This window comes from Henckelia pumila, chromosome 4 (genome assembly GCF_033568475.1).
Source record: "Henckelia pumila isolate YLH828 chromosome 4, ASM3356847v2, whole genome shotgun sequence".
NCBI classification, from domain to species: Eukaryota; Viridiplantae; Streptophyta; class Magnoliopsida; order Lamiales; family Gesneriaceae; genus Henckelia; species Henckelia pumila.
The window spans coordinates 104,936,567-104,957,961 of record NC_133123.1 but is presented as its reverse complement, the minus strand read 5'-3'; the positions used below and the strand labels follow the sequence as shown (position 1 = coordinate 104,957,961).

The following is a 21,395-nucleotide window of genomic DNA, read 5'->3' as shown; positions in this document are numbered from 1 at the left end:
CAAAAGCGTCCGCTCTCTTTAATAGCGGACCCTGCATTTTTTTTTGCAGGGTCCGCTGTTTGCAAGAACGTTTTGAGGTATGCAACTCTCTCTATTTCAAATTATTTTTGAAATTTTAATTTTTTTTTAAATTAAATATAAAAAAAACCCATATATGTGACATACTCAAATTTAATTTCCACCGATGGACGAATATATATGTAACCACTTGTTCTATCCAAATCGCTTACAAAAATTTTTGATCTACTTTAATTTTAGACGCTTTTGGGCCCTCCAATCGCCAAATATTTTAGTCGTTTCACTCATTCGGTGATTATTGGTGGTCGTAGTAGTACTGCATGAGATTGATTCACGGCTCTCTGTTGCTGCTAATTCTTGCATCACACTGTAACAATTTAATAATTCTTCCTGCAACATATACACATTAATCTTATTATAACTGACCCTTTAATACCACAATCGGTTTCATGTTTGTACTCTTATGAAAACAGTGTAAAATTGTAAAAGATTCAAATTTTAATAGCTTTACGATAAAATGTTGACATGTCATAGCAGAATTCACGTGATAAAATCAAAGCTCATCTATGTACAAAAATTATATTTTACATAATTTCTTAAAAAATGTTTGAATTTAAAAAGGAAAAAAAAAAAATAATAAGTAAGTGGGTAAAATTTGTTTACCTTGTTCACATATGAACAACCGGAGATGACATTTCTGAAACAGGTAAATTGAAACGGCAACAATTCTTGAGCAGAGCACAGAAGGGAAGAGGCACAAATCACAGATGCCTTGAATCCCAACAGTTTAATTTCTAAAAATAAAATTGTATCAATTTTCATATATCCAAAATATTAAACTAAATTAATTTAAATGTTTTATAAAAATATATATTTTACTCACCATGTTGAGATTTAAGAATAATCTCGGTAGCTCGATGTTTCAATGCTTGAATCGACGGTCGTTCGTCGAATTCGAGTAATGAGATGTAATAATTCACAAAAGAAAATGGATTAATGGAACGCATTCGCCATTGAAGAGCTTCAAGAATTATTAATTCCATTCTTTTGATCGTAAATGAATCAAATATATATTCACCATCCTCCTGCATGCCCACCAAAATTATAAAATTAATTAAAGAAATTATATATATATATATATATATATATATATATATATATATATATAATTTTAATAACTTGCACACTAGGTGCAGGATTTTTGTGTTATCCTATGCAACCACTAAAAGTGGTGCAAAAAAAAAAATCACTAAAACCTATTGCTGGGTTTTAGTGGTTTAATTTTGATAACTTGCACACTAGGTGCAGGATTTTTGTGTTATCCTATGCAACCACTAAAAGTGGTGCAAAAAAAAAAAATCACTAAAACCTATTGCTGGGTTTTAGTGGTTTAATCAAAAATATATATATATATATATATATATATATATATATATATATATATATATTTATTGTTTACTAGCAAGCCGCACACGATAATTCATACCAACGAATATTTAACCTATTTAATTATTTTAAAAAAAATATTTAGCTTATTGATTATTTCTTAATTAAACATTTAAATTATTAATTATGATTAACAAATCATTTAACTATTTTTAAAATTTAATAAAATAAATTTTATTGAATTAAAAGAAAGATCATTTTTGCCTATTCATTAAAAAGATCGAGATAGCTAGTTACTCTAAAAGTTAGATACAATATTATATAATATCGATATATTTCGAATACGTTTCATCATTTTTTATTTGTCAGGTTCAAATTCATGTTTAAGTAGTATGGTCCTTGTTTCGATTGTGATGTCCGATTTTATAATTTTAAATAGTTAGATTCTTCTAAAATTTTCATACACACATACCGTTTTTTAACCAACAATTCTATTTAAATAGCATTGATTTTGCATGAAATATAGTAGCAATATTCTTAGAATATTTAATTATTTTATTCAATCAAATATCTATTTATAATTTACTAATATATTGACATATTTAATTTATGTTAATAAAAGTAATTTATATATATATATATATAACTGAATTAATTTAACTAAATTTTTTTTTGTACTTTTAAATCTCATAATTAGGACAAAATCAAGAGGTGACCAAGGTTCGCGGTGATCATGATCCGACAGTGGTACTCAATAGGGAAGATAATTTTTTTTTGTCCCTTTTTCTTTGTCATAAGACCATAAAATATTAAAAATTAAGAGGATACATAAACAACTTAAGAAATTAAATTAAAATTTTGCCCAAATACGACTCTCACAAGATAATCATGCCATATTATATTCCCAACTACTATTGAACATCATAAATCTATATATTATCCCTTTCATGCTTCATCCATGACAAAAGTGTTTCGATCGATGGTGAATAACATTTATCTTATGAGTGTGTCTAATATGAAACAATTTTACTGATATGTATTTATGAAATTAGTTTTCCCGATCCATTTATAAAAAGAAAAGTAATACACATTTATTAGTTAATGTGTCAGATCTGATGTGAAATTTCTCTCATAAAATTAACTTGTGAGGCGATTTCACACGTGCTTTTATATATTAACATATTTGTAATGAGTGTTATGTCAAAAAAAAATTATTTTAAAAACGAGATTTTAAATGACTATTTATTTTGTAAAATGATTTTTTTCTTAAAAAAAAAAACTTTGACAGTGGATGCTGATTCAATTTGCTCGTATTTCAACAGATGCCCGACAACTACAAGTGTGAGGGATCAAATTCGTAAAGAGATTGAAAATTAAATTATATTCATATTTTTTTATAATATATATATTTATAAAGAATATATGTAAAATATTAGTTACCTGGAAATGAACAGGAACAACACACTCCGGCCTCAACATTTTGAATGCTAGTAGAACACAAGAAACAGCAGCGAGCTTCAGCATCCATGGCTTCCCAATCTGTGGGTGCTGAGACGAGACGAACCGGTCCATATAATTAATGGCTAGATACGGAACGAAAGGGTCTTCGTCGCTCCGTGGTAGATGGAGGATAGAAGAAATGGCTTCGCGGCGGCATGCGGAGATCATATGTGAATCCGCAGAATCGAGCAGCAAAGTTTGGATGTAGGATTGGCGAGGCATGTGATCCGTTTCGAGTTCGAATAACATCGATGGGAGGTTTTGATTCGAAGGTGGGAATGGGTTTTCGAGATCGAATTCTAACTCCATTGATGATTCTTTTGAGATCAGTTTAATGTTCCTTTTTTTTTTTTTGCTGCAACTTCAACTCTTAGACCTTCTCCTTTGCCTATATAAAGGTCCTTTGGGAATATGAGTATTTTGTTAATGTAAGAATACTTGTCACATAAAAAAACCTGCCAACAATCTTATTATATGTCAATTGTTTTAATTTGATGTATTTTTTTGGGAAAGGAAATAATACTTTATGGAATTACTCTTTTTAAAAAAAAAATTAATGCATGGTGCGAAATTTAATAAATATTGATTATGGATTGCAAACAAAAGTCAATTTGATTGCAATCTATTTGTGATTACTTTACTCTTTTAGTTATTTTAGATTTTAGATATTAGATGTTATAATGTGAATTAATAATTTAATAGGATATCCCTCATCTATCTATGTATCTGTAACATATTATAAAGATATCACACTTAATATTCACCGCTTGGTCAAATCCGCAAAACAAATCAACTTTCAAATTGCTATAATACAATTAATTTTATAATACGGATCTTTTAGTCGACCTTATCTATAAAAAATGTGATTTTTTTATGTTAAAAATATTATTTTTCAAATTATACATGGATCAGGTCGACCGCATCTCACATAAGACCTAGGTACCTTCCCCCTCTACCCCAAAATTCCGAGAAATACCGAATAATAATCATCACACTTAAGATGTACATTCGGTAAACCCCGGATGTGTGTCAGCAAACCTTTAGACTAACTAATTTTTAATATGTCGGTGTATTTTTTACAATTTCAAAAATACCCCTTAAACTCAAAAAAATTTAAACCTCCATATTACATATTTCTCTTCCTTTATTATCTTCATTTTAAAAGAAATAATTTTTCTTCATTTTATACGGATTACTTACTTACATTTTACTTAGCCATAAAATTAACTTAAAAAAAGTAATCAAAGAAATATTGCAGAAACCAAGTAAACAACCCAAATAAAATTTGCAGTTCAAGCAGCACTGACAGAATACAACCAGAAAAATAATAGAAAACTATATAAACTATACAACCATATCGAATCAACTGTATCCAAAACCCAAAGGAAACAAACAGAAAGAACTTCCAAGATCCGTCGCTGGCACCACTCCTAACCCTTCCTCGAATCACCTGTCTCTTCCAACCTGAGACATGTCCGTCGAATGAGATCTCCAAGATAAAATCAAAGACATGAGAGAGTGGCACAAAGTAAATAAAATATGAGTATACAAACCTATATGTGCGTGCAAATGATGTGACTGAGTATACTTGGTAACAAGATCAATCCTGCTCAGTCTGGGTGCAGATTTGTGCATAGTACCATCTAGATTCAATATGACTGGGTAGCTCACACACTCATCTAGATCACCGTGGCGTCAGTATCCATAGTGAAGGCGTCTCCCGGTATCATACTACATATCCAGTGTGTAGGGTTGAGCGACCTTACTCGAAAGGTTATCTCGAAGGAGATACACACGACTCAACGTGATATGCACATGAAACATATGTATAAAACAATTTAACATGTATCATGACACATAAAATATAACATATAAGCATGAATACTCGTTGAATATCTCAATCAGTACATACATACATCTACTAGATAGATTGAGTACAATCAAGTTCTAGGGTCCAAGCCTACAATCGAGTGATTATCATGTAACTATTATATTGCTCCAAAAACTTTAACTAAGAAAATAGATAATCCCATGATAACTACTAGGGTTTTCTGACTATATCTACGTCCATCGTCGGTTCACTGATGTCAAAGACCCCAACTTTTAGGCATATTTTTGCTACGATCCCAGAAACGCCTCGTTATCGCCCGACATTCGAATATATCACTACAAACACTCTAAAACACAAGATTAGAGAGAGAAGAGTGGGAATTGTCAATTGAAAATAGGCAAAGTTTGGAAGCACCGAACCATGGATCGGAAGCTCCGATCCTGCATGCAATTACACGTTTCTAGACATCAGACTTCGGAAGCCCCTAACTTGACTTCAAAAAGTTGAATCATCTTTGGAAGCACCAATCTTCTTCAGAATCTCCGATCTCGCCATTTTTAGACCTCGTTTTACACCTCAATTGGTACACATCTACTTGTTTTTTCGGAAGCTCTGAACTTAACCCCTACTTCCAAACCACTTTGGTTGCATCCGAACTACTCGGATCTTCGGACTTCCCGAACCATTTTCAGACATCCCGAAGTTGATTTTTACACCTATTTTACACGATTAATATCTCTTAATCCTGTCTTATCACTTTAAACAGGTTTTGATATTTAATCTCGTAAAATGGAACTAGGGTTACTAATTTCTCCACTTTTAAGAGATTTCGTCCTCAAAATCAGGACTAGGATATGCAATTCAACAGCTGAGAAACATTAATTTTATTAAATTATGAAATATACAAGTATAACTGCCATAATAAAAATAATGAAACTCACAATAACCTAGGATGCTTCGAGCCCTTACTACTTTATAGCTCCTATGTTTCCTCTTCCATAACATGAGGAAAAGTTTTTTTTTTTTTTACCGCAACACCTTATCCTTTTGGCCTAGAATACGAACTGTTCCTTCCACATAGCACAAATAGGAATTCAACTAAATCTCTGAGTGTTTCAACATGTGAGACTCATCATCCATGTATTGTCTTAAGAAAGATACATGAAACACATCATGTATAAGAGATAGATATGGTTGGAAATCCAAACGATAAGCCGCATTCCCAATATTTTCTAATACCTTAAATGGATCAATAAATCTCGGAGACAACTTACCTTTGAGTCCAAATCTCAAGATCTTGTAGAAAGACGATACCTTCAAGAACACTTTTTTCCCTGGCTGGTACTGTAAAGGTCTCTGCTAAGTATCTGCATAACTAGCATGTCTGTATTGAGCAGTCTTGATTATCTTATCGATCAATGCAACCTAATCAATAGCCTACTGAAATAACTCTGGTCCCTCCACTTGTTGCTCCCTGACTTTCTCCCAAAACAACGAGTTACGACAACGACGTGCGTAAATGCTTCAAATGGTGCCATATTTACCAATACTCCGATGATAACTTTGGTTGTACGCAAACTCAGATAGAGGTAGATGATCCTGCCATGCTAGCCCAAAATCCATCACACAAACTAGCAACACGTTCTCCAGGATACTTATTTTCCTCTCAGAATACCCTTCGATCTTTGGATGTTAATCGGTACTTGGGCTCAAAGTAGTACCTCGAAGTCTCTAGAACCTACTCCAGAATCTCGAAGTGAAATCAGAATCTCTATCGCTAACAATACTCACATGCACACCATGAAGTCGTGATATCTCTTGTAAGTATAGGAGAACCATACGATCAACAATGAAATCTTGACTGTATGGAAGTAAATACGCTGAATTGATAAGTCGATCCATCACAACCTAGATAGCATCATATTTTCGGGAAGACAATGGAAAATGGCTCACGAAATATATCGTGATGAGCTCCCATTTCCATTTAGGAATTGGAAGACTCTACAACAATCTACCAGGTCGTTGGCACTTTTCCATGGCCTACTGACACACCAAGAACTTTGACACATACTGATATACACTACACTTCAAACCCTTGTACCAAAACCAAGTCTTTAGATCTCTATGCATCTTATTACTGCCAGGATGAACACTCAAATTACTGTGATGTGCTTGAGATAAAATTCTTCCATTTGAGTTTCATACTCAAATACCATAATATGGCCAGAAAGAAATAGTAACCCATCATAGTGATGGTTGAATCCAGATGTGTTATCCTCATTGGCCAACCGAGCAAAATATTGTGTCTTGGGATCATACATATGTGAGAACCAGACAATCAAATAGTCATAGAATGAATCCAATCCAATAACACATGAATTCCATGACTCCAAACCACTACTCAAGATTATAGTTCCCATGAACCCACAAGAAAATATCCTAAATTCAAGGGCCTCAACCCCACTAACTAGACATGGAGGAAGTGGGAACCACCTAAAAATTAATAGCAGAGGAATTGCAACTCATTTCACACTAAAAATCTGAGCGAGAATTCTTAAACTCTGAGAGAATTTTCGAAGAAGTCAAGGCAAGAAACAGATTTTCGAGGGAGGAAAATAATCCAAGTAGCTCCGTTGAAGTTTTCTGGGCAATCAAAGCAGCTTGTTGATCGTTTAAAAAGAACCAACCATCACTTAAAATTCCAAATTCGTTTCCAAAACAAGTAAGCGAGATTATTTGTTATGTGTGTTCTTGGATAGATATGCACACTTAAGTTTATTTTGTAAGTTGGAATTTGTACGTATATTATTTAATATAAAGTAGCATACTTATATTTTAATAAGTGCTCTTAGATATGTTTTAAAACCTTGATACGCTACTATTCTATTTGAAAATATCGATCGAATGCACGTTCTTTTGAAAGCCTATGCTATAAATTATTGAATATTAAAAGAATGTTGGGATATTTTTTTGCTGTAAAGATTCGATGAAATGGTTAAGGATGATTCCTAACCTTAAACTTATAGTCCTTGTAGGATGGGATAATAATAATCATATCTTTAGCCCTGATGCGGTGGGATAATATAACCATTAATTTGGCTTTGCCCCATAGAGGAGCAACATATTGGGGACTGATCAATTAAGAACCATGGAAAATGAGATAAAATTACAACGATTATTGTTAATTCTTGATTGTTTTGACATTGTTCAAGCATGATTATTTGAAATATGCTATCATATTTGTATCTTTGTTGTGTCGTTGATATGCAAAATAGATCCCCATTTATTGAGTGTTTCCCAAGACACTCAACCCCTTACTTATCTCCCCAGATATGAGAAAAGAATAGTTGGAAGAAGACGAGAAATATTTGTTCTAGGGATGGTGAAAAGCCTAGCTTGAGACTTAGTTTGTTTAAGTCAAAATCAGTCAAGAACAATCTATGTTTTATTAAAGTTTATGTTCAGCTGCGCTTCCGCACTATTTTAAAGTTTTCCTTGTAAAGACATTGATTTCATTATGAAATAGACTAGTTTTTGAAATTATGGTATAACGAGGCTTGTTGTCTGAATGTGAAAGCATTGAACAATGCCAGATGTCAACGAGCCCGGGTCATGGAGAGTGACTGTAACTCCCCGTTTTTATCTTAAATGAGTTTATTTGAGTTAATCGTAGATTACAAAGTTCAAGAGCCGACTTGATTTTGATCAGGGTCTATTTTGCAAATTTTGGATTGTGGAAAGAGGAGAAGTATCGTTAGACAGAGTCACCCCCGCAGATAATGTTACTGATCCACTAACTAAGCCTTTACAGGGACCATTATTCGAAAAGCATCGCGAATCAATGGGTTTGAAGCATATGGGTAGTTGGCTCTAGTGCAAGTGGGAGATTGTTAGAGTAGCTAGGTGCCCGTCGAGCCAAGTGTTGACCGATGGTCTTTGAGAGAACTCTTGTATGACAATATTTATTTTAATAATATTTGAAATTACTTAATTTGGCACACCTTTATCTGTATACCCATGCTAGTTGCATAGATAAAGCCTTTGAATATACAAATAGTAGAAAGAATATGAGATTGTCATTTGATGACTATCATGAAACTCATATTTGGAATACTGTATATTCTAAACTATTCCTAATCGATTCATCAGCCAAAAAGAAGGATAAAGGACGCTCGAGCTTGAGACTAGTATTTGCGATGTGAGTACCATGTTTCATTGGTAGGGGTCATGGTGATGTCCAAGCATGCAAATAGGTGCTCCTTGTAGAGTGAATTGAACAACCCTCTCTAATGGACTTTCCAAGTGGTTCTCACTTATCCAGTGGAAAAGTCCTAGTTTATGGTTGTACACCATTAGTCTTTATGACCCGGAACAACATGAAGACTCTATATGTTAGAGCTGCACTTTGACTTGTTTACCGACTCAACTGGGATCATCAGGTGATAATGTTGGGTGTTGTGTCGAAACATATAGGAGTTGATGCTTTGTAGTCGAGATTCACTTCTTACCTACGGGTATGGATATCCTATGTGTTCTCATGCATATGTAGCTTGAAATCTCTTATCAGAGTAGGTGGTAATTAAGAAATGATTTCTTGAATTACACCTTTGATTCAACTACGACATGACACATAGTTATTGATTCAATGATAATTCTCGATAAATCAATGGTTGTCAAATTGGTTGGGATACATGAGTTGAAAGGACCGTACTGTACGCTAACCATAATTGATTGATTTTTGCAGGAACTTGTTGGAAATCGGTGTTCAGATCAATTAGAATTGATACCCGGTGCAGCAAAAGTTTAAAAAATTTATTTTATTAATATGAAACGATTCCATATCTGGGTATCAAAACTTTACGATTAAATTTGTGTAAGTAAAACAAATAATCACTATTAAATATTTTACCTTAAAATCTCGAAGCGAGATTATGGACACCAACAGAATTTAATCTGCTCTTATTGTATATCCCCAGAACTGATGAACGAACGTTTCTTCAATCAGGTCCACGAATAGAAAACAAAACCCTCTAATTGACTGCACTAGAAATCAATCAGAAGTTTGCGTAGAGAATAAACATATATGATCTGTTAATTCAGATTGTAATTTTTCACAAAAACACAACCCGAATTTTCTCCAAAAGGGACAGAGAATTCGAAAATCCTCTTGAATAATATAGACTGAAATTTCGAAAATTGCTAGACTGAAAATCTTGTAATTTTCGAACACTGCAGTCTTATTTATAGATAATTTCTAGACTAGTTTAAGTTATAATTGCATTATGACTCTAACTCCTTAAAGCCCACAATCCATAACTTAAGCCCAACAAGCCAAGCCCGTTGTTCTAGAAATTAATATAAAACTCATCGTGACTCTGATTGATAAACTAATTTTATCAATGTGCACAGAAACCATTTCTACATCTTTTAAAGCCAAGATAATTTTTCTGAATCCGAATTCAGTGATTTCCAAAAATGCCCATCCCTATGTCATTTTAGGAAATCCCACTCCCTTTTAATTAAGAATTCCAACTTCTCTTTCATTAAATTTAACTCTTTAAATTTAACTATCTCTACGGGGTTTTAGTAATTCATTACTTGTGTAACCCTCAATGGTTCAGGAATACAGCTAGCCATGGGCTCACAACTCCTTGTGACTCGGAACAACAATTTCCGACTTACCCATCGAATCATGGTAAGAGCGCCTAGCAACATCGCCCCATGATTCCCTAGGTATTACTGATAGTGCCTGCAAGAACCAGTAGATTTTGGTTAGCGTACAGTACGGTCCCATCATCCATATATCCCGATCGAATCAACAACCATTGGTATATCGAGAGTCGTTCGAGATTCGATAACTATGCATAACATCTTGGAGATCTATTAGTAACATCGCATGTGTTACTAGGAACACCAAGTAACCTAAAACACATCATGTACTCTGGCTAGAGATTCGTCACACTAATATCTCCTCAGATCGCATAGGATATCCACACTCGCAAGTATGTGGTGAATCCTTGACAACAAAGCATCGACTCCTATATGTGTCGTAACTGTACCCAATCCCGACACCTGATGACCCCAATAGAGTCGGTAAACGAGTCAAAGTATAGTACTAGCATATAGAGTCTCAATGATGTTTCAAGTAATAAGGACTAATGGTGTACAACCAAAACCGCGGACTTTATCCACTCGATAAGTGATAACCACTTGGAAAGACCGAATAGGGTAGTTCGATCATTCATCATATGAATATCCATTTGCATGCTTTGAACATCTCTATGTTCCATACCAATGAAACGTGGTACTCGGCATCACAAATGCTAGTCTCAATCTCGAGCGATCCTTATCCTTATTTGTGGACGGCTCAATTGACTAGGAACAATTTAGAATATACAGTGACTATAAGATGTGTTTAATGATAGCCATCCCCATGTGCTACCACATCTTACATACACTATAGTATATTCAAGGTCTTTATCAAAACAACAATAGTATATCATAATATAACAATATGAAGAAAGATAAAGTCAATGCCATTATAAAAGTGTAAATTATATTAAACAAAAGATTGTTTTACATAGAGTCATAAAAGCCCTTAGCCACAAGTTGGCTAACCGGGCACCCACTCTTTCAATCTCCCACTTGCCCTAAAGCCAACTAGTCATACTACGTAATCTCATTGCTTCGCGATGTTTGTCAAACAATGGTCCTGGCAAGGGCTTAGTAAGCGGATCAGCGATATTGTCTGTAGAGGCCACTCTCTCGACACTGATGTCTCCTCTTTCCACGATCTCTCGGATGATGTGGTATTTCCTCAGTACGTGTTTGGACTTCTGATGAAACCTTGGTTCCTTTGCCTGAGCAACGACACCCGTGTTCTCACAGTACACCGGGACTGGACCAACAGCTTCAGGAATTACACCCAACTCTTGGATGAATTTCCTTATCCAAACCGCCTCTTTAGCTGCAGCTGATGCTGCAATGTATTCTGCCTCAGTTGTGGAATCTGCTGTGGTGTCCTGCTTGGAACTCTTCCAAGAGACAGCACCACCATTGAGCATGAATACAAATCCAGAGGTTGATTTCGAGTCATCCACGTCATATTGGAAGCTAGAGTCGGTATAGCCTTCCAACTTCAATTCTCTCCCTCCATAAACCATGAATAAATTCTTAGTCCTTCGCAAGTACTTAAGAATATCCTTCACGGCTTTCCAATGCATTTGACCGGGATTGGCTTGGTATCTGCTCGTGACGCTCAGAGCATAGGCCACATCCGGTCTGGTAGATATCATCCCATACATGATACTACCTATGGCTGATGCATATGGCACGTGTGTCATCTTCTCTATCTCTTCGTCAGTCTTGGGACACATGGACTTGGATAGAGAAACTCCATGACACATAGGTATATGTCCTCTCTTGTACTCATCCATAGAAAACCTTTTCAATATGGTGTCGATGTAGGTTGATTGAGTGAGTCCTATCATTCTTTTAGATCTATCTCTATAGATCTGAATTCCTAGAATATAGGATGCCTCACCTAAATCCTTCATCGAGAATCTACCTGATAACCATATCTTTGTTGATTGCAACATCCCTACATCATTCCCCATGAGTAGGATGTCATCAACATAAAGTACTAAGAATGTTTCCGCATTCTTAACTACTTTCTTGTACACGCATGGTTCCTTCGGGTTCTTGATGAAACCAAAATCCTTTATTGTTTCATCAAATTTCTGGTTCCAACTTCTTGATGCTTGTTTGAGACCATAGATTGATCTCTGAAGCTTGCATACCTTATGCTCGCTTCCCATGGATGTGTATCCCTCAGGCTACATCATATAGATATCTTCCTTAATGTTTTCATTAAGAAATGCAGTCTTCACATCCATTTGCCATATCTCATAGTCATACCATGCTGCTATGGCAATAAGGATTCTTATGGACTTGAACATTGCGACTGGTGAAAAAGTTTCATCATAGTCAACTCCTTGTCTTTGAGTATAACCTTTTGCCACCAATCGTGCCTTGTAGGTCAATACCTTTCCATCAGGCCCAAGCTTTCTCTTGTAGATCCATTTGTACCCAATTGGAACAATTCCATCGGGAGGATCTACTGAAGACCAAACTTGGTTAGAATGCATCGAATCTATTTCCGATTGCATAGCTTCAAGCCATAAATTCGAATCCGCATCAAAAATTTCTTCCTTGAAGTTTCTTGGATCACATCCAATGTCGGGTTCACTTTGATCTCCTTCAAGAAGAAGACCATATCTAATAGGAGGCCTAGAAGTCCTCTCGGATCTCCTAGTAATAGGCGTGTCTTGTGATGATTCTTGAGGTGTAGGATCACTATTTTGTATCTCGGGTTCTTCTTGAATTTCTTCGAGTTCCATCATCTTGCCTTTCTTATCCAATAAGAACTCCTTCTCCAAGAAGGTGACATTTCTTAAAACAAACACTTTTGTTTCAGCAGGATGATAGAAATAATATCCGATTGAATTCTTCGGATACCCTACAAAATAACATAAAGTGGATCGACTATCCAACTTATCTCTCACTGTCTGCTTCACGTAAGCAGGACATCCCCAAATCCTCAAGTACGAATACTTAGGAGCTTTGCCATTCCATAACTCGTATGGTGTTTTATTTACTGCTTTAGTGTGGACGTTGTTTAACAACAATATCGTCGTTTCAAGCGCGTAGCCCCAAAACGAAGGTGGGAGCTCAGTGAAGCTCATCATGGATCGAACCATGTCCAACAAAGTTCGATTGCGACGCTCCGAAAAACCATTAAGCTGAGGTTTCATAGGAGGATTCTACTGAGAGAGAATCCCATTCTCTTTTAGATAGTCCAAAAACTCGGTACTTAAGTATTCTCCACCTCGATCCGATCGAAGTGCCTTAATACTTTTACCTAGTTTGTTTTCTACTTCAGACTTGAATTCTTTGAACTTTTCAAATGCTTCAGACTTATATTTCATTAAATATAAATACCCATACCTAGAATAATCATCAGTAAAGGTAATGAAGTAGGTGTTGCCATTTTTAGTACCAATCCTAAATGGACCGCAAACATCTGTATGGATCAAATCCAACAGATTTTGACTACGCTCAGGTTTCCCTTTGAAAGGAGATTTAGTCATTTTTCCCTTTAGGCAGGACTCACAAGTAGGTAGAGAGTTAATATCAGACATATCAAACATACCCTCTCCCACTAGCTTGTTCATCCTCCTTGAGGAAATATGACCTAGCCTAGCATGCCAAAGGTTTGCCGGGTTTTGACTATCGTCCTTCCTTTTAATTATTGTTACCGGTTTATCAACATAATTAATTGGAACGTCTTTTAATTTTAAGCTATATAGATCGTTTTCAAGTTGTCCATTTCCAATCAAACATTCATTCTTGTAAATATTGCAAATCCCATTCACAAAATTACAAGAAAAACCATCTCTATCAAGCATAGAAATAGATATAATGTTTTTGACCAAATCTGGAACATATAAAACATCTCTCAAAAATAACTTAAAATTGTTCTGCAAAACTAAATAAATGTCTCCTATGGCTTTGGCTTCGACTCTAGAACCATTCCCGAGCCTTAGCTGGGTCTCACTCATCCTTAGCTTACGACTTCTTGTCATCACCTGTAAATCATTGCAAATGTGAGATCCACATCCGGTATCCAATACCCAAGAAGAAGTATTAAGAGAAACATTTATTTCAATGTAAAACATACCCTTTGCAGTTCGCAACTGTTTGAGGTATTTCTTGCAGTTACGTTTCCAATGACCGGGTTTTTTGCAGTAATGGCAAACGTTTTCATCTTTTATCCCAATTGAAGCCTTGGCCTTTCCCTTCTTATTTGGTACAATCTTCTTGGGTGGGGCAGAACGTTTCTTACCCTTTCCACTTGGTCCTTTCTTAGAGTTAGAAGAGGAGCCAACCAAGAGTACCGTTTATCCTTCTTTAGTGTGGCTTCATATGTGACAAGCATATTGACCATCTCTTCAAGGGTATCCTCTATCTTGTTCATATTGAAGTTCATCACAAAACCGTCAAACGATGAAGAAAGTGATAGAAGCAACAAGTCCGCGCTAAGTTCATGCTCCAAAGTCAAGTCGAGTGTTACCAACTTTTCAATGAGCCCAATCATGCGCACCCCATGCTCACGGACCGAAGTCTCATCTCGCATGCGGCTCGTCATGAGCTCTCTGACGGTGGCATACCTCTCCGACCTTGACTGAGCTCCAAAAAGTTCCTTGAGGTGCACGTGTATGTCAGCAGCATTCACGGCATCCTCAAATCGCCTCTGGAGTTCATCAGACATTGAAGCTTGCATATAGCATTTAGCTTTGATATCATGGTCCCACCATTGATCAAGTTTTGCCAATTCTTCCGGACTTATATTAGCCGGTGCTTCCTTTGGAGGATTCTTTTCTAACACGTAGAAAATTTTCTCCGAGTTTAGAATAATTTTCAACTTACGGAACCATTCCGTATAGTTTGCGCCAGTCAATTTGTTTTGTTCGAGAATTGAAAACAGTGGATTGCGTGGATTCATCGTAATATAATACTGAAGAGGAAACATAAAATAATCAGTGATTTGTTTAATTAATTTACTAAGACATAAAATATGGCGAATTTTATTTTATGAATTATACTCCCACTATTTTAACGATTTCACTACCCTCTAGTGAAAACGGGAAACTGTTTTCCTTAGTGAGAACATGGAGTCCAATTGACAAATCATGATCCCGAATAATATCAGCCAACCATAATTTTCAAAAGGTAGAGCCCAATTACTTCCAAAGTAACCCCCATGTTTTTACCTCATGTCCAATAAGGGCCCAATAATATGACGCCGTTTATTGTGACATGTCAAGATAACCCATCAATATTAAGTTGTGATGGACGGTCGCCATGTGGATCCCCCAATAATATGAGCCAATCCCATGGGAGTTCCACCCAACTTACAACAAGTGTCGATCCAATGTACAGCTTTCCGATGAACGGGCCCCCCCAATAATATGAGCCGGACCGTATCCGCGGGTAGCATCTCATACATTGATCGTTGATGGAAGGTAGGAATATTTAAACAATATTTAAATTCCCTTTTATTAATCTTGATATCAATTTTAAATCATATTTAAAATGAGGGATTTTTAATTTTGAAAAATTGTCTCATCATTCAATTTATATATGCTTGCGAGATTCATACAATTTAGTCTAAACATAAATACATCAATAATATCATATATTATTTAAGGATGATCGATCCCATTAACTAATCGACCCGTGGTTGCCAATCACGAGTCTAAGTCCAATCCTAGGTGATATGCAAGTATGCAATGCAATCCTATTACATTGAGCTTCCAATTTACATTTCTTCGGTCTTCATTGTCTGCTGGGCCCACCATTTCTTCAAATATTTGTCTCCCACTAAGTCTAATAAATTTACAATAAATTTCGATGACAAATATGGGATACATTTTTAGGGGTGGGAACGGGCCATAAACCAGGCCCACTTTTATTACATATGACAATCATATTGGGTTATAAACCAAATATAAATCACCTAACATACACCTAAAACATTGATCATGGCAATCGATCATCCTTTATCCATTAATTAATTCAATAATTAAATAATTGGATAAACATGCAAATGCATCATAATTTAAAAGATAAAATCATATTTTATCTTATCCATCCATAAGATCATATCTTATCATCAATTGTACCAAAATAATTAATTTTATAAAATTTAATTTAACGGATAAAATTTATAAATTTTCCAAAAATTCAAATTTATCCAAAAATCTATTTTAAAATTTTCGGACTCGAACAATTCGATCCGATGCCTCGTGAACCAATCAAAAACAATTTTTGATCGGATCAAAAACTAGAATTTCAAAAATTAAAATTTTAATTAAAAATTAAAAATAATTTTTCCGGGCTGCCCGGGACAATCCCGGGCAGCCCGCACCCCAAAAAGGGGCCCGGGCTGGGCAGCGACGCTCGCTGCCCCGGGCAGCGACAATCGCTGCCCGATTTGCCCATTAAAATTTAATTTTAAATTTTCGTTTTGTTTCAAAAACCGAGGCTTAAAAATTTTGTACAAACGATTAATTTAATCGTTTGATCTGAGCAACCTGGCTCTGATACCACTGTTGAAAATCGGTATTCAGATCAATTAAAATTGATACCCGGTGCAGCGAAAGTTTAAAAAATTTATTTTATTAATATGGAACGATTCCATATCTGGGTATCAAAACTTTACGATTAAATTTGTGTAAGTAAAACAAATAATCACTATTAAATATTTTACCTTAAAATCTCGAAGCGAGATTATGGACACCAACAGAATTTAATCTGCTCTTGTTGTATATCCCCGGAACTGATGAACGAACGTTTCTTCAATCAGGTCCACGAATAGAAAACAAAACCCTCTGATTGACTGCACTAGAAATCAATCAGAAGTTTGCGTAGAGAATAAACAGATATGATCTGTTAATTCAGATTATAATTTTTCACAAAAACACAACCCGAATTTTCTCCAAAAGGGACAGAGAATTCGAAAATCCTCTTGAATAATGTAGACTGAAATTTCGAAAATTGCTAGACTGAAAATCTTGTAATTTTCGAACACTGCAGTCTTATTTATAGATAATTTCTAGACTAGATTAAGTTATAATTGCATTATGACTCTAACTCCTTAAAGCCCACAATCCATAACTTAAGCCCAACAAGCCAAGCCCATTGTTCTAGAAATTAATATAAAACTCATCGTGACTCTGATTGATAAACTAATTTTACCAATGTGCACAGAAACCATTTCTACATCTTTTAAAGTCAAGATAATTTTTCTGAATCCGAATTCAGTGATTTCCAAAAATGCCCATCCCTATGTCATTTTAGGAAATCTCACTCCCTTTTAATTAAGAAGTCCAACTTCTCTTTCATTAAATTTAACTCTTTAAATTTAACTATCTCTACGGGGTTTTAGTAATACATTACTTGTGTAACCCTCAATGGTTCAGGAATACAGCTAGCCGTGGGCTCACAACTCCTTGTGACTTGGAACAACAATTTCCGACTTACCCATAGAATCATGGTAAGAGCGCCTAGCAACATCGCCCCATGATTCCCTAGGTATTACTGATAGTGCATGCAAGAACCAGTAGATTTTGGTTCGCGTACAGTACGGTCCCTTCATCCATATATCCCGATCGAATCAACAACCATTGGTATATCGAGAGTCGTTCGAGATTCGATAACTATGCATAACATCTTGGAGATCTATTAGTAACATCGCATGTGTTACTAGGAACACCAAGTAACCTAAAACACATCATGTACTCTGGCCAGAGATTCGTCACACTAATATCTCCTCAGATCGCATAGGATATCCACACTCGCAAGTATGTGGTGAATCCTTGACAACAAAGCATCGACTCCTATATGTGTCGTAACTGTACCCAATCCCGACACCTGATGACCCCAATAGAGTCGATAAATGAGTCAAAGTATAGTACTATCATATAGAGTCTCAATGATGTTTCAAGTAATAAGGACTAATGGTGTACAACCAAAACCGCGGACTTTATCCACTCGATAAGTGATAACCACTTGGAAAGACCGAATAGGGTAGTTCGATCATTCATCATATGAATATCCATTTGCATGCTTTGAACATCTCTATGTTCCATACCAATGAAACGTGGTACTCGGCATCACAAATGCTAGTCTCAATCTCGAGCGATCCTTATCCTTATTTGCGGACGGCTCAATTGACTAGGAACAATTTAGAATATACAGTGACTATAAGATGTGTTTCATGATAGCCATCCCCATGTGCTATCACATCTTACATACACTATAGTATATTCAAGGTCTTTATCAAAACAACAATAGTATATCATAATATAACAATATGAAGAAAGATAAAGTCAATGCCATTATAAAAGTGTAAATTATATTAAACAAAAGATTGTTTTACATAGAGTCATAAAAGCCCTTAGCCACAAGTTGGCTAACCGGGCACCCACTCTTTCAGCACTAACATTTGATACCTGGGGAGTCATGTAAGTGATGCTGCTAGACGTTTAACATGATTGGTTGGGTATTATCAGACTTAGTTTTCTGACGTTCTTATTATGAAGGAGTTGATAAATAAGAATGGAGCTATTTAGGGTATGCTCATATAAGAGACTTGTTGATCCCGAATCACATGGAGATGTGAACCACCCACTGCTAGTTCTATCATTAAACCATTGAGGGTCACACAAGTACTAGTTTTCTAGAATCCGTTGAGAATAAAATTGGTTCAATGTGTTGAACGGCTTATAAAGGAGTTTATAAGTGAAATTAATTAGAAGTATATATGACTTCTAAAGAAGAATAAATGGGAAAGTAACTTTTAATTTGTGAATGTGTTCCAAGATTAAAAGTTGACTTGAATAAAATAATTAATTTTGAAAATGGTGATTTTCAAAATTATTATTATGAACTTAATTAAATTAATTCAAGTGTTGAATTAATTAAACACTAGTGGACCTTGTAGAGTCCAAATAATTAAATTAATTTAGGTGTTGAATTAATTAAACACTATTGGGTCTTGTAGATCCCAAATAAAAATAGTGTTGAAAAATTATTATACTAGTGGGCTTGAATGAGTTCAAGTTGGATTTAATTAATTGATTAAACTTAAATGAGTTTGAGTTTGATAATTAATTAATATTAAGTTCATGTGCTATGTATATATATATATATATGTTTGACATATATTATATATCAATACATGAGAAAGAGTGAATATGAAGGGTTAAAGACAAAGTGCACACTTTTTTATGCATACTTTGTCTTTTGTTATAACACAATTTTTAAGTACCAAGACAAGCAATATTCACTTTCCAATTCTCCATCATGGCCGAACACCCAATCCAAAAATTCTCCAAATTTTGTCTTCCATCTTGGGAGAAAAGACAAAGAAATTCTCAATGAAAAATGCTTTAAATATTCTAGTGCATATTTAGAATGGATCTAGTTTGACTAATTGCAGACCTAATTTGAAGAGGAGGCCATTTTTGAGCAAGGTGTGCTCTTGGAAGCTTGTTGATAGTGTCTATCATTTCAAGAGCTAAGTTGTTCACAACTTGGTTGAAGCCATAAATCAATCTTTTGAGATTGACAGGTAAAAATATCTTAAACATCCTATGGATGTTTAATATTTTTGAATGCTACACATGTGCTCGATTTTTACATAAAATTTTTAGAATTCCGTTGCGTTTTCGGGCACAAGAGAACCGATCCAACAGGGCGAGCAAAAACTCTTATAAAATTTGGGTCATCGCCTAAGTCACGAAATGAGGTTAGAGGTGTCGGGGGATGCCCGACGAAAATCCGCTGATGCCCAAGTCAGCGATCATCTCAAAATATGTATTAAAAAAACTAAAAATATTTTAGAGCATAAATTGAGAGAATAAGAATATAATTTTATATAGAATAATGTCCACTTATTTATAAAATTCTCAAGATGGGCCATGAGCCTCTTGAGTTGCGGGCCTACTATTGGAGTAAATGACTCTTAACTACAATGAGCTTTCTCCTCTATAATCCACACAAAATTTTTATACTTACATTTTTAATTTTAATTAATTATTATAACTACTACACATCAGAAATAATTTTGTTTGTGAAGTGAATTTAATATAATCCATCTTTTTTAAAAGAAAAATATCTAATATTAAATAAATATTTGTGCATTTGGTACTAGATTGAGTTAGTATCATAGGCTATGGTAACTAATATAGAAAATATGGAATTTCCAATTGAAAAGATTAAATAATAATCTACGTGAAGTGATCTTGGTCGCAGCCTCTAAGGGCATGTTGTTATAAGAATTTTATTCAAAATAAACAAGTAGCCAGAAGCGTTTGAATCCGAATGCAATGTATGGCGACAAAGCGAAAACTACAATTTTTTCTTCCGATATACAATGATGTGAGACTAATAGAGTGATGGCCATTTTTTTTTTACCAACTATTGATAAAATGTCAAATTATACATGAATTATTATAATTGTCTTAATAGATATATGATCAAATTAAAAAGTCAAGTTTACCATTAACCTAAATTGATATTAAGTTCAATTACTAATATTAAAATTTGATTAGGTACATAATTTAATTTTCAAATTTATTTTATTGATTAATTTTAAAAATATCATATTTATTTATAATTATATCATAATAAATATTTGTCAACTCAAATTATACAAAATTAAATATTGTAATATAATGATTAAAATATAATAAAATAAATATATGTCGTTAGAGTATGTTGGTACAATGTTAGACTGTTAAAGCAAACTTAATCATCATTTTAATTTTTCAAAATATAGTATTATTCTATTGAGAATTTGAAATATTGAACATTAAAGTTTTAAATCATGAAAAAACAAATATCATACACAAAAACGTCACTCATTATTTCGATTTTCTAATGGCCTAAACTTTCTTCACTTTGATTTAAGAATTTTTAATTTTATATTTTTTCTTACTCGTACTTGAATTTAAATATAAGTAAATATTTATTCTATTATATTTTTATCGGTATATTAAATATATTTTTCATGTATATGATTATTTATTGAATA

The 21,395-nt window shown here is 34.5% G+C and overlaps 1 protein-coding gene across 1 annotated transcript; it reads right to left on the bottom strand.

The window, feature by feature from the left end:
* Positions 1–233: 233 nt before the first annotated feature.
* LOC140867805 (putative cyclin-D6-1) lies at positions 234–3,156 on the bottom strand. Its single transcript, XM_073272866.1, has 4 exons — positions 2,845–3,156; positions 902–1,103; positions 682–812; positions 234–408 (listed from the first exon to the last, which is right to left on the bottom strand). Exons 1-4 carry the CDS (start codon positions 3,151–3,153, stop codon positions 244–246), a joined length of 807 nt encoding a protein of 268 aa, XP_073128967.1. The 5' UTR covers positions 3,154–3,156; the 3' UTR covers positions 234–243.
* Positions 3,157–21,395: the final 18,239 nt, after the last annotated feature.

Coding starts and splice junctions, on each gene's coding strand:
- LOC140867805 (XM_073272866.1), bottom strand. CDS start 3,153: ATGTTATTCGAACTCGAAACGGATCACATGCCTCGCCAATCCTACATC. Junction 1,104..2,844: donor TTGTTCCTGTTCATTTCCAG/GTAACTAATATT, acceptor GTGGGCATGCAG/GAGGATGGTGAATATATATT. Junction 813..901: donor TATTCTTAAATCTCAACATG/GTGAGTAAAATA, acceptor TTTTATTTTTAG/AAATTAAACTGTTGGGATTC.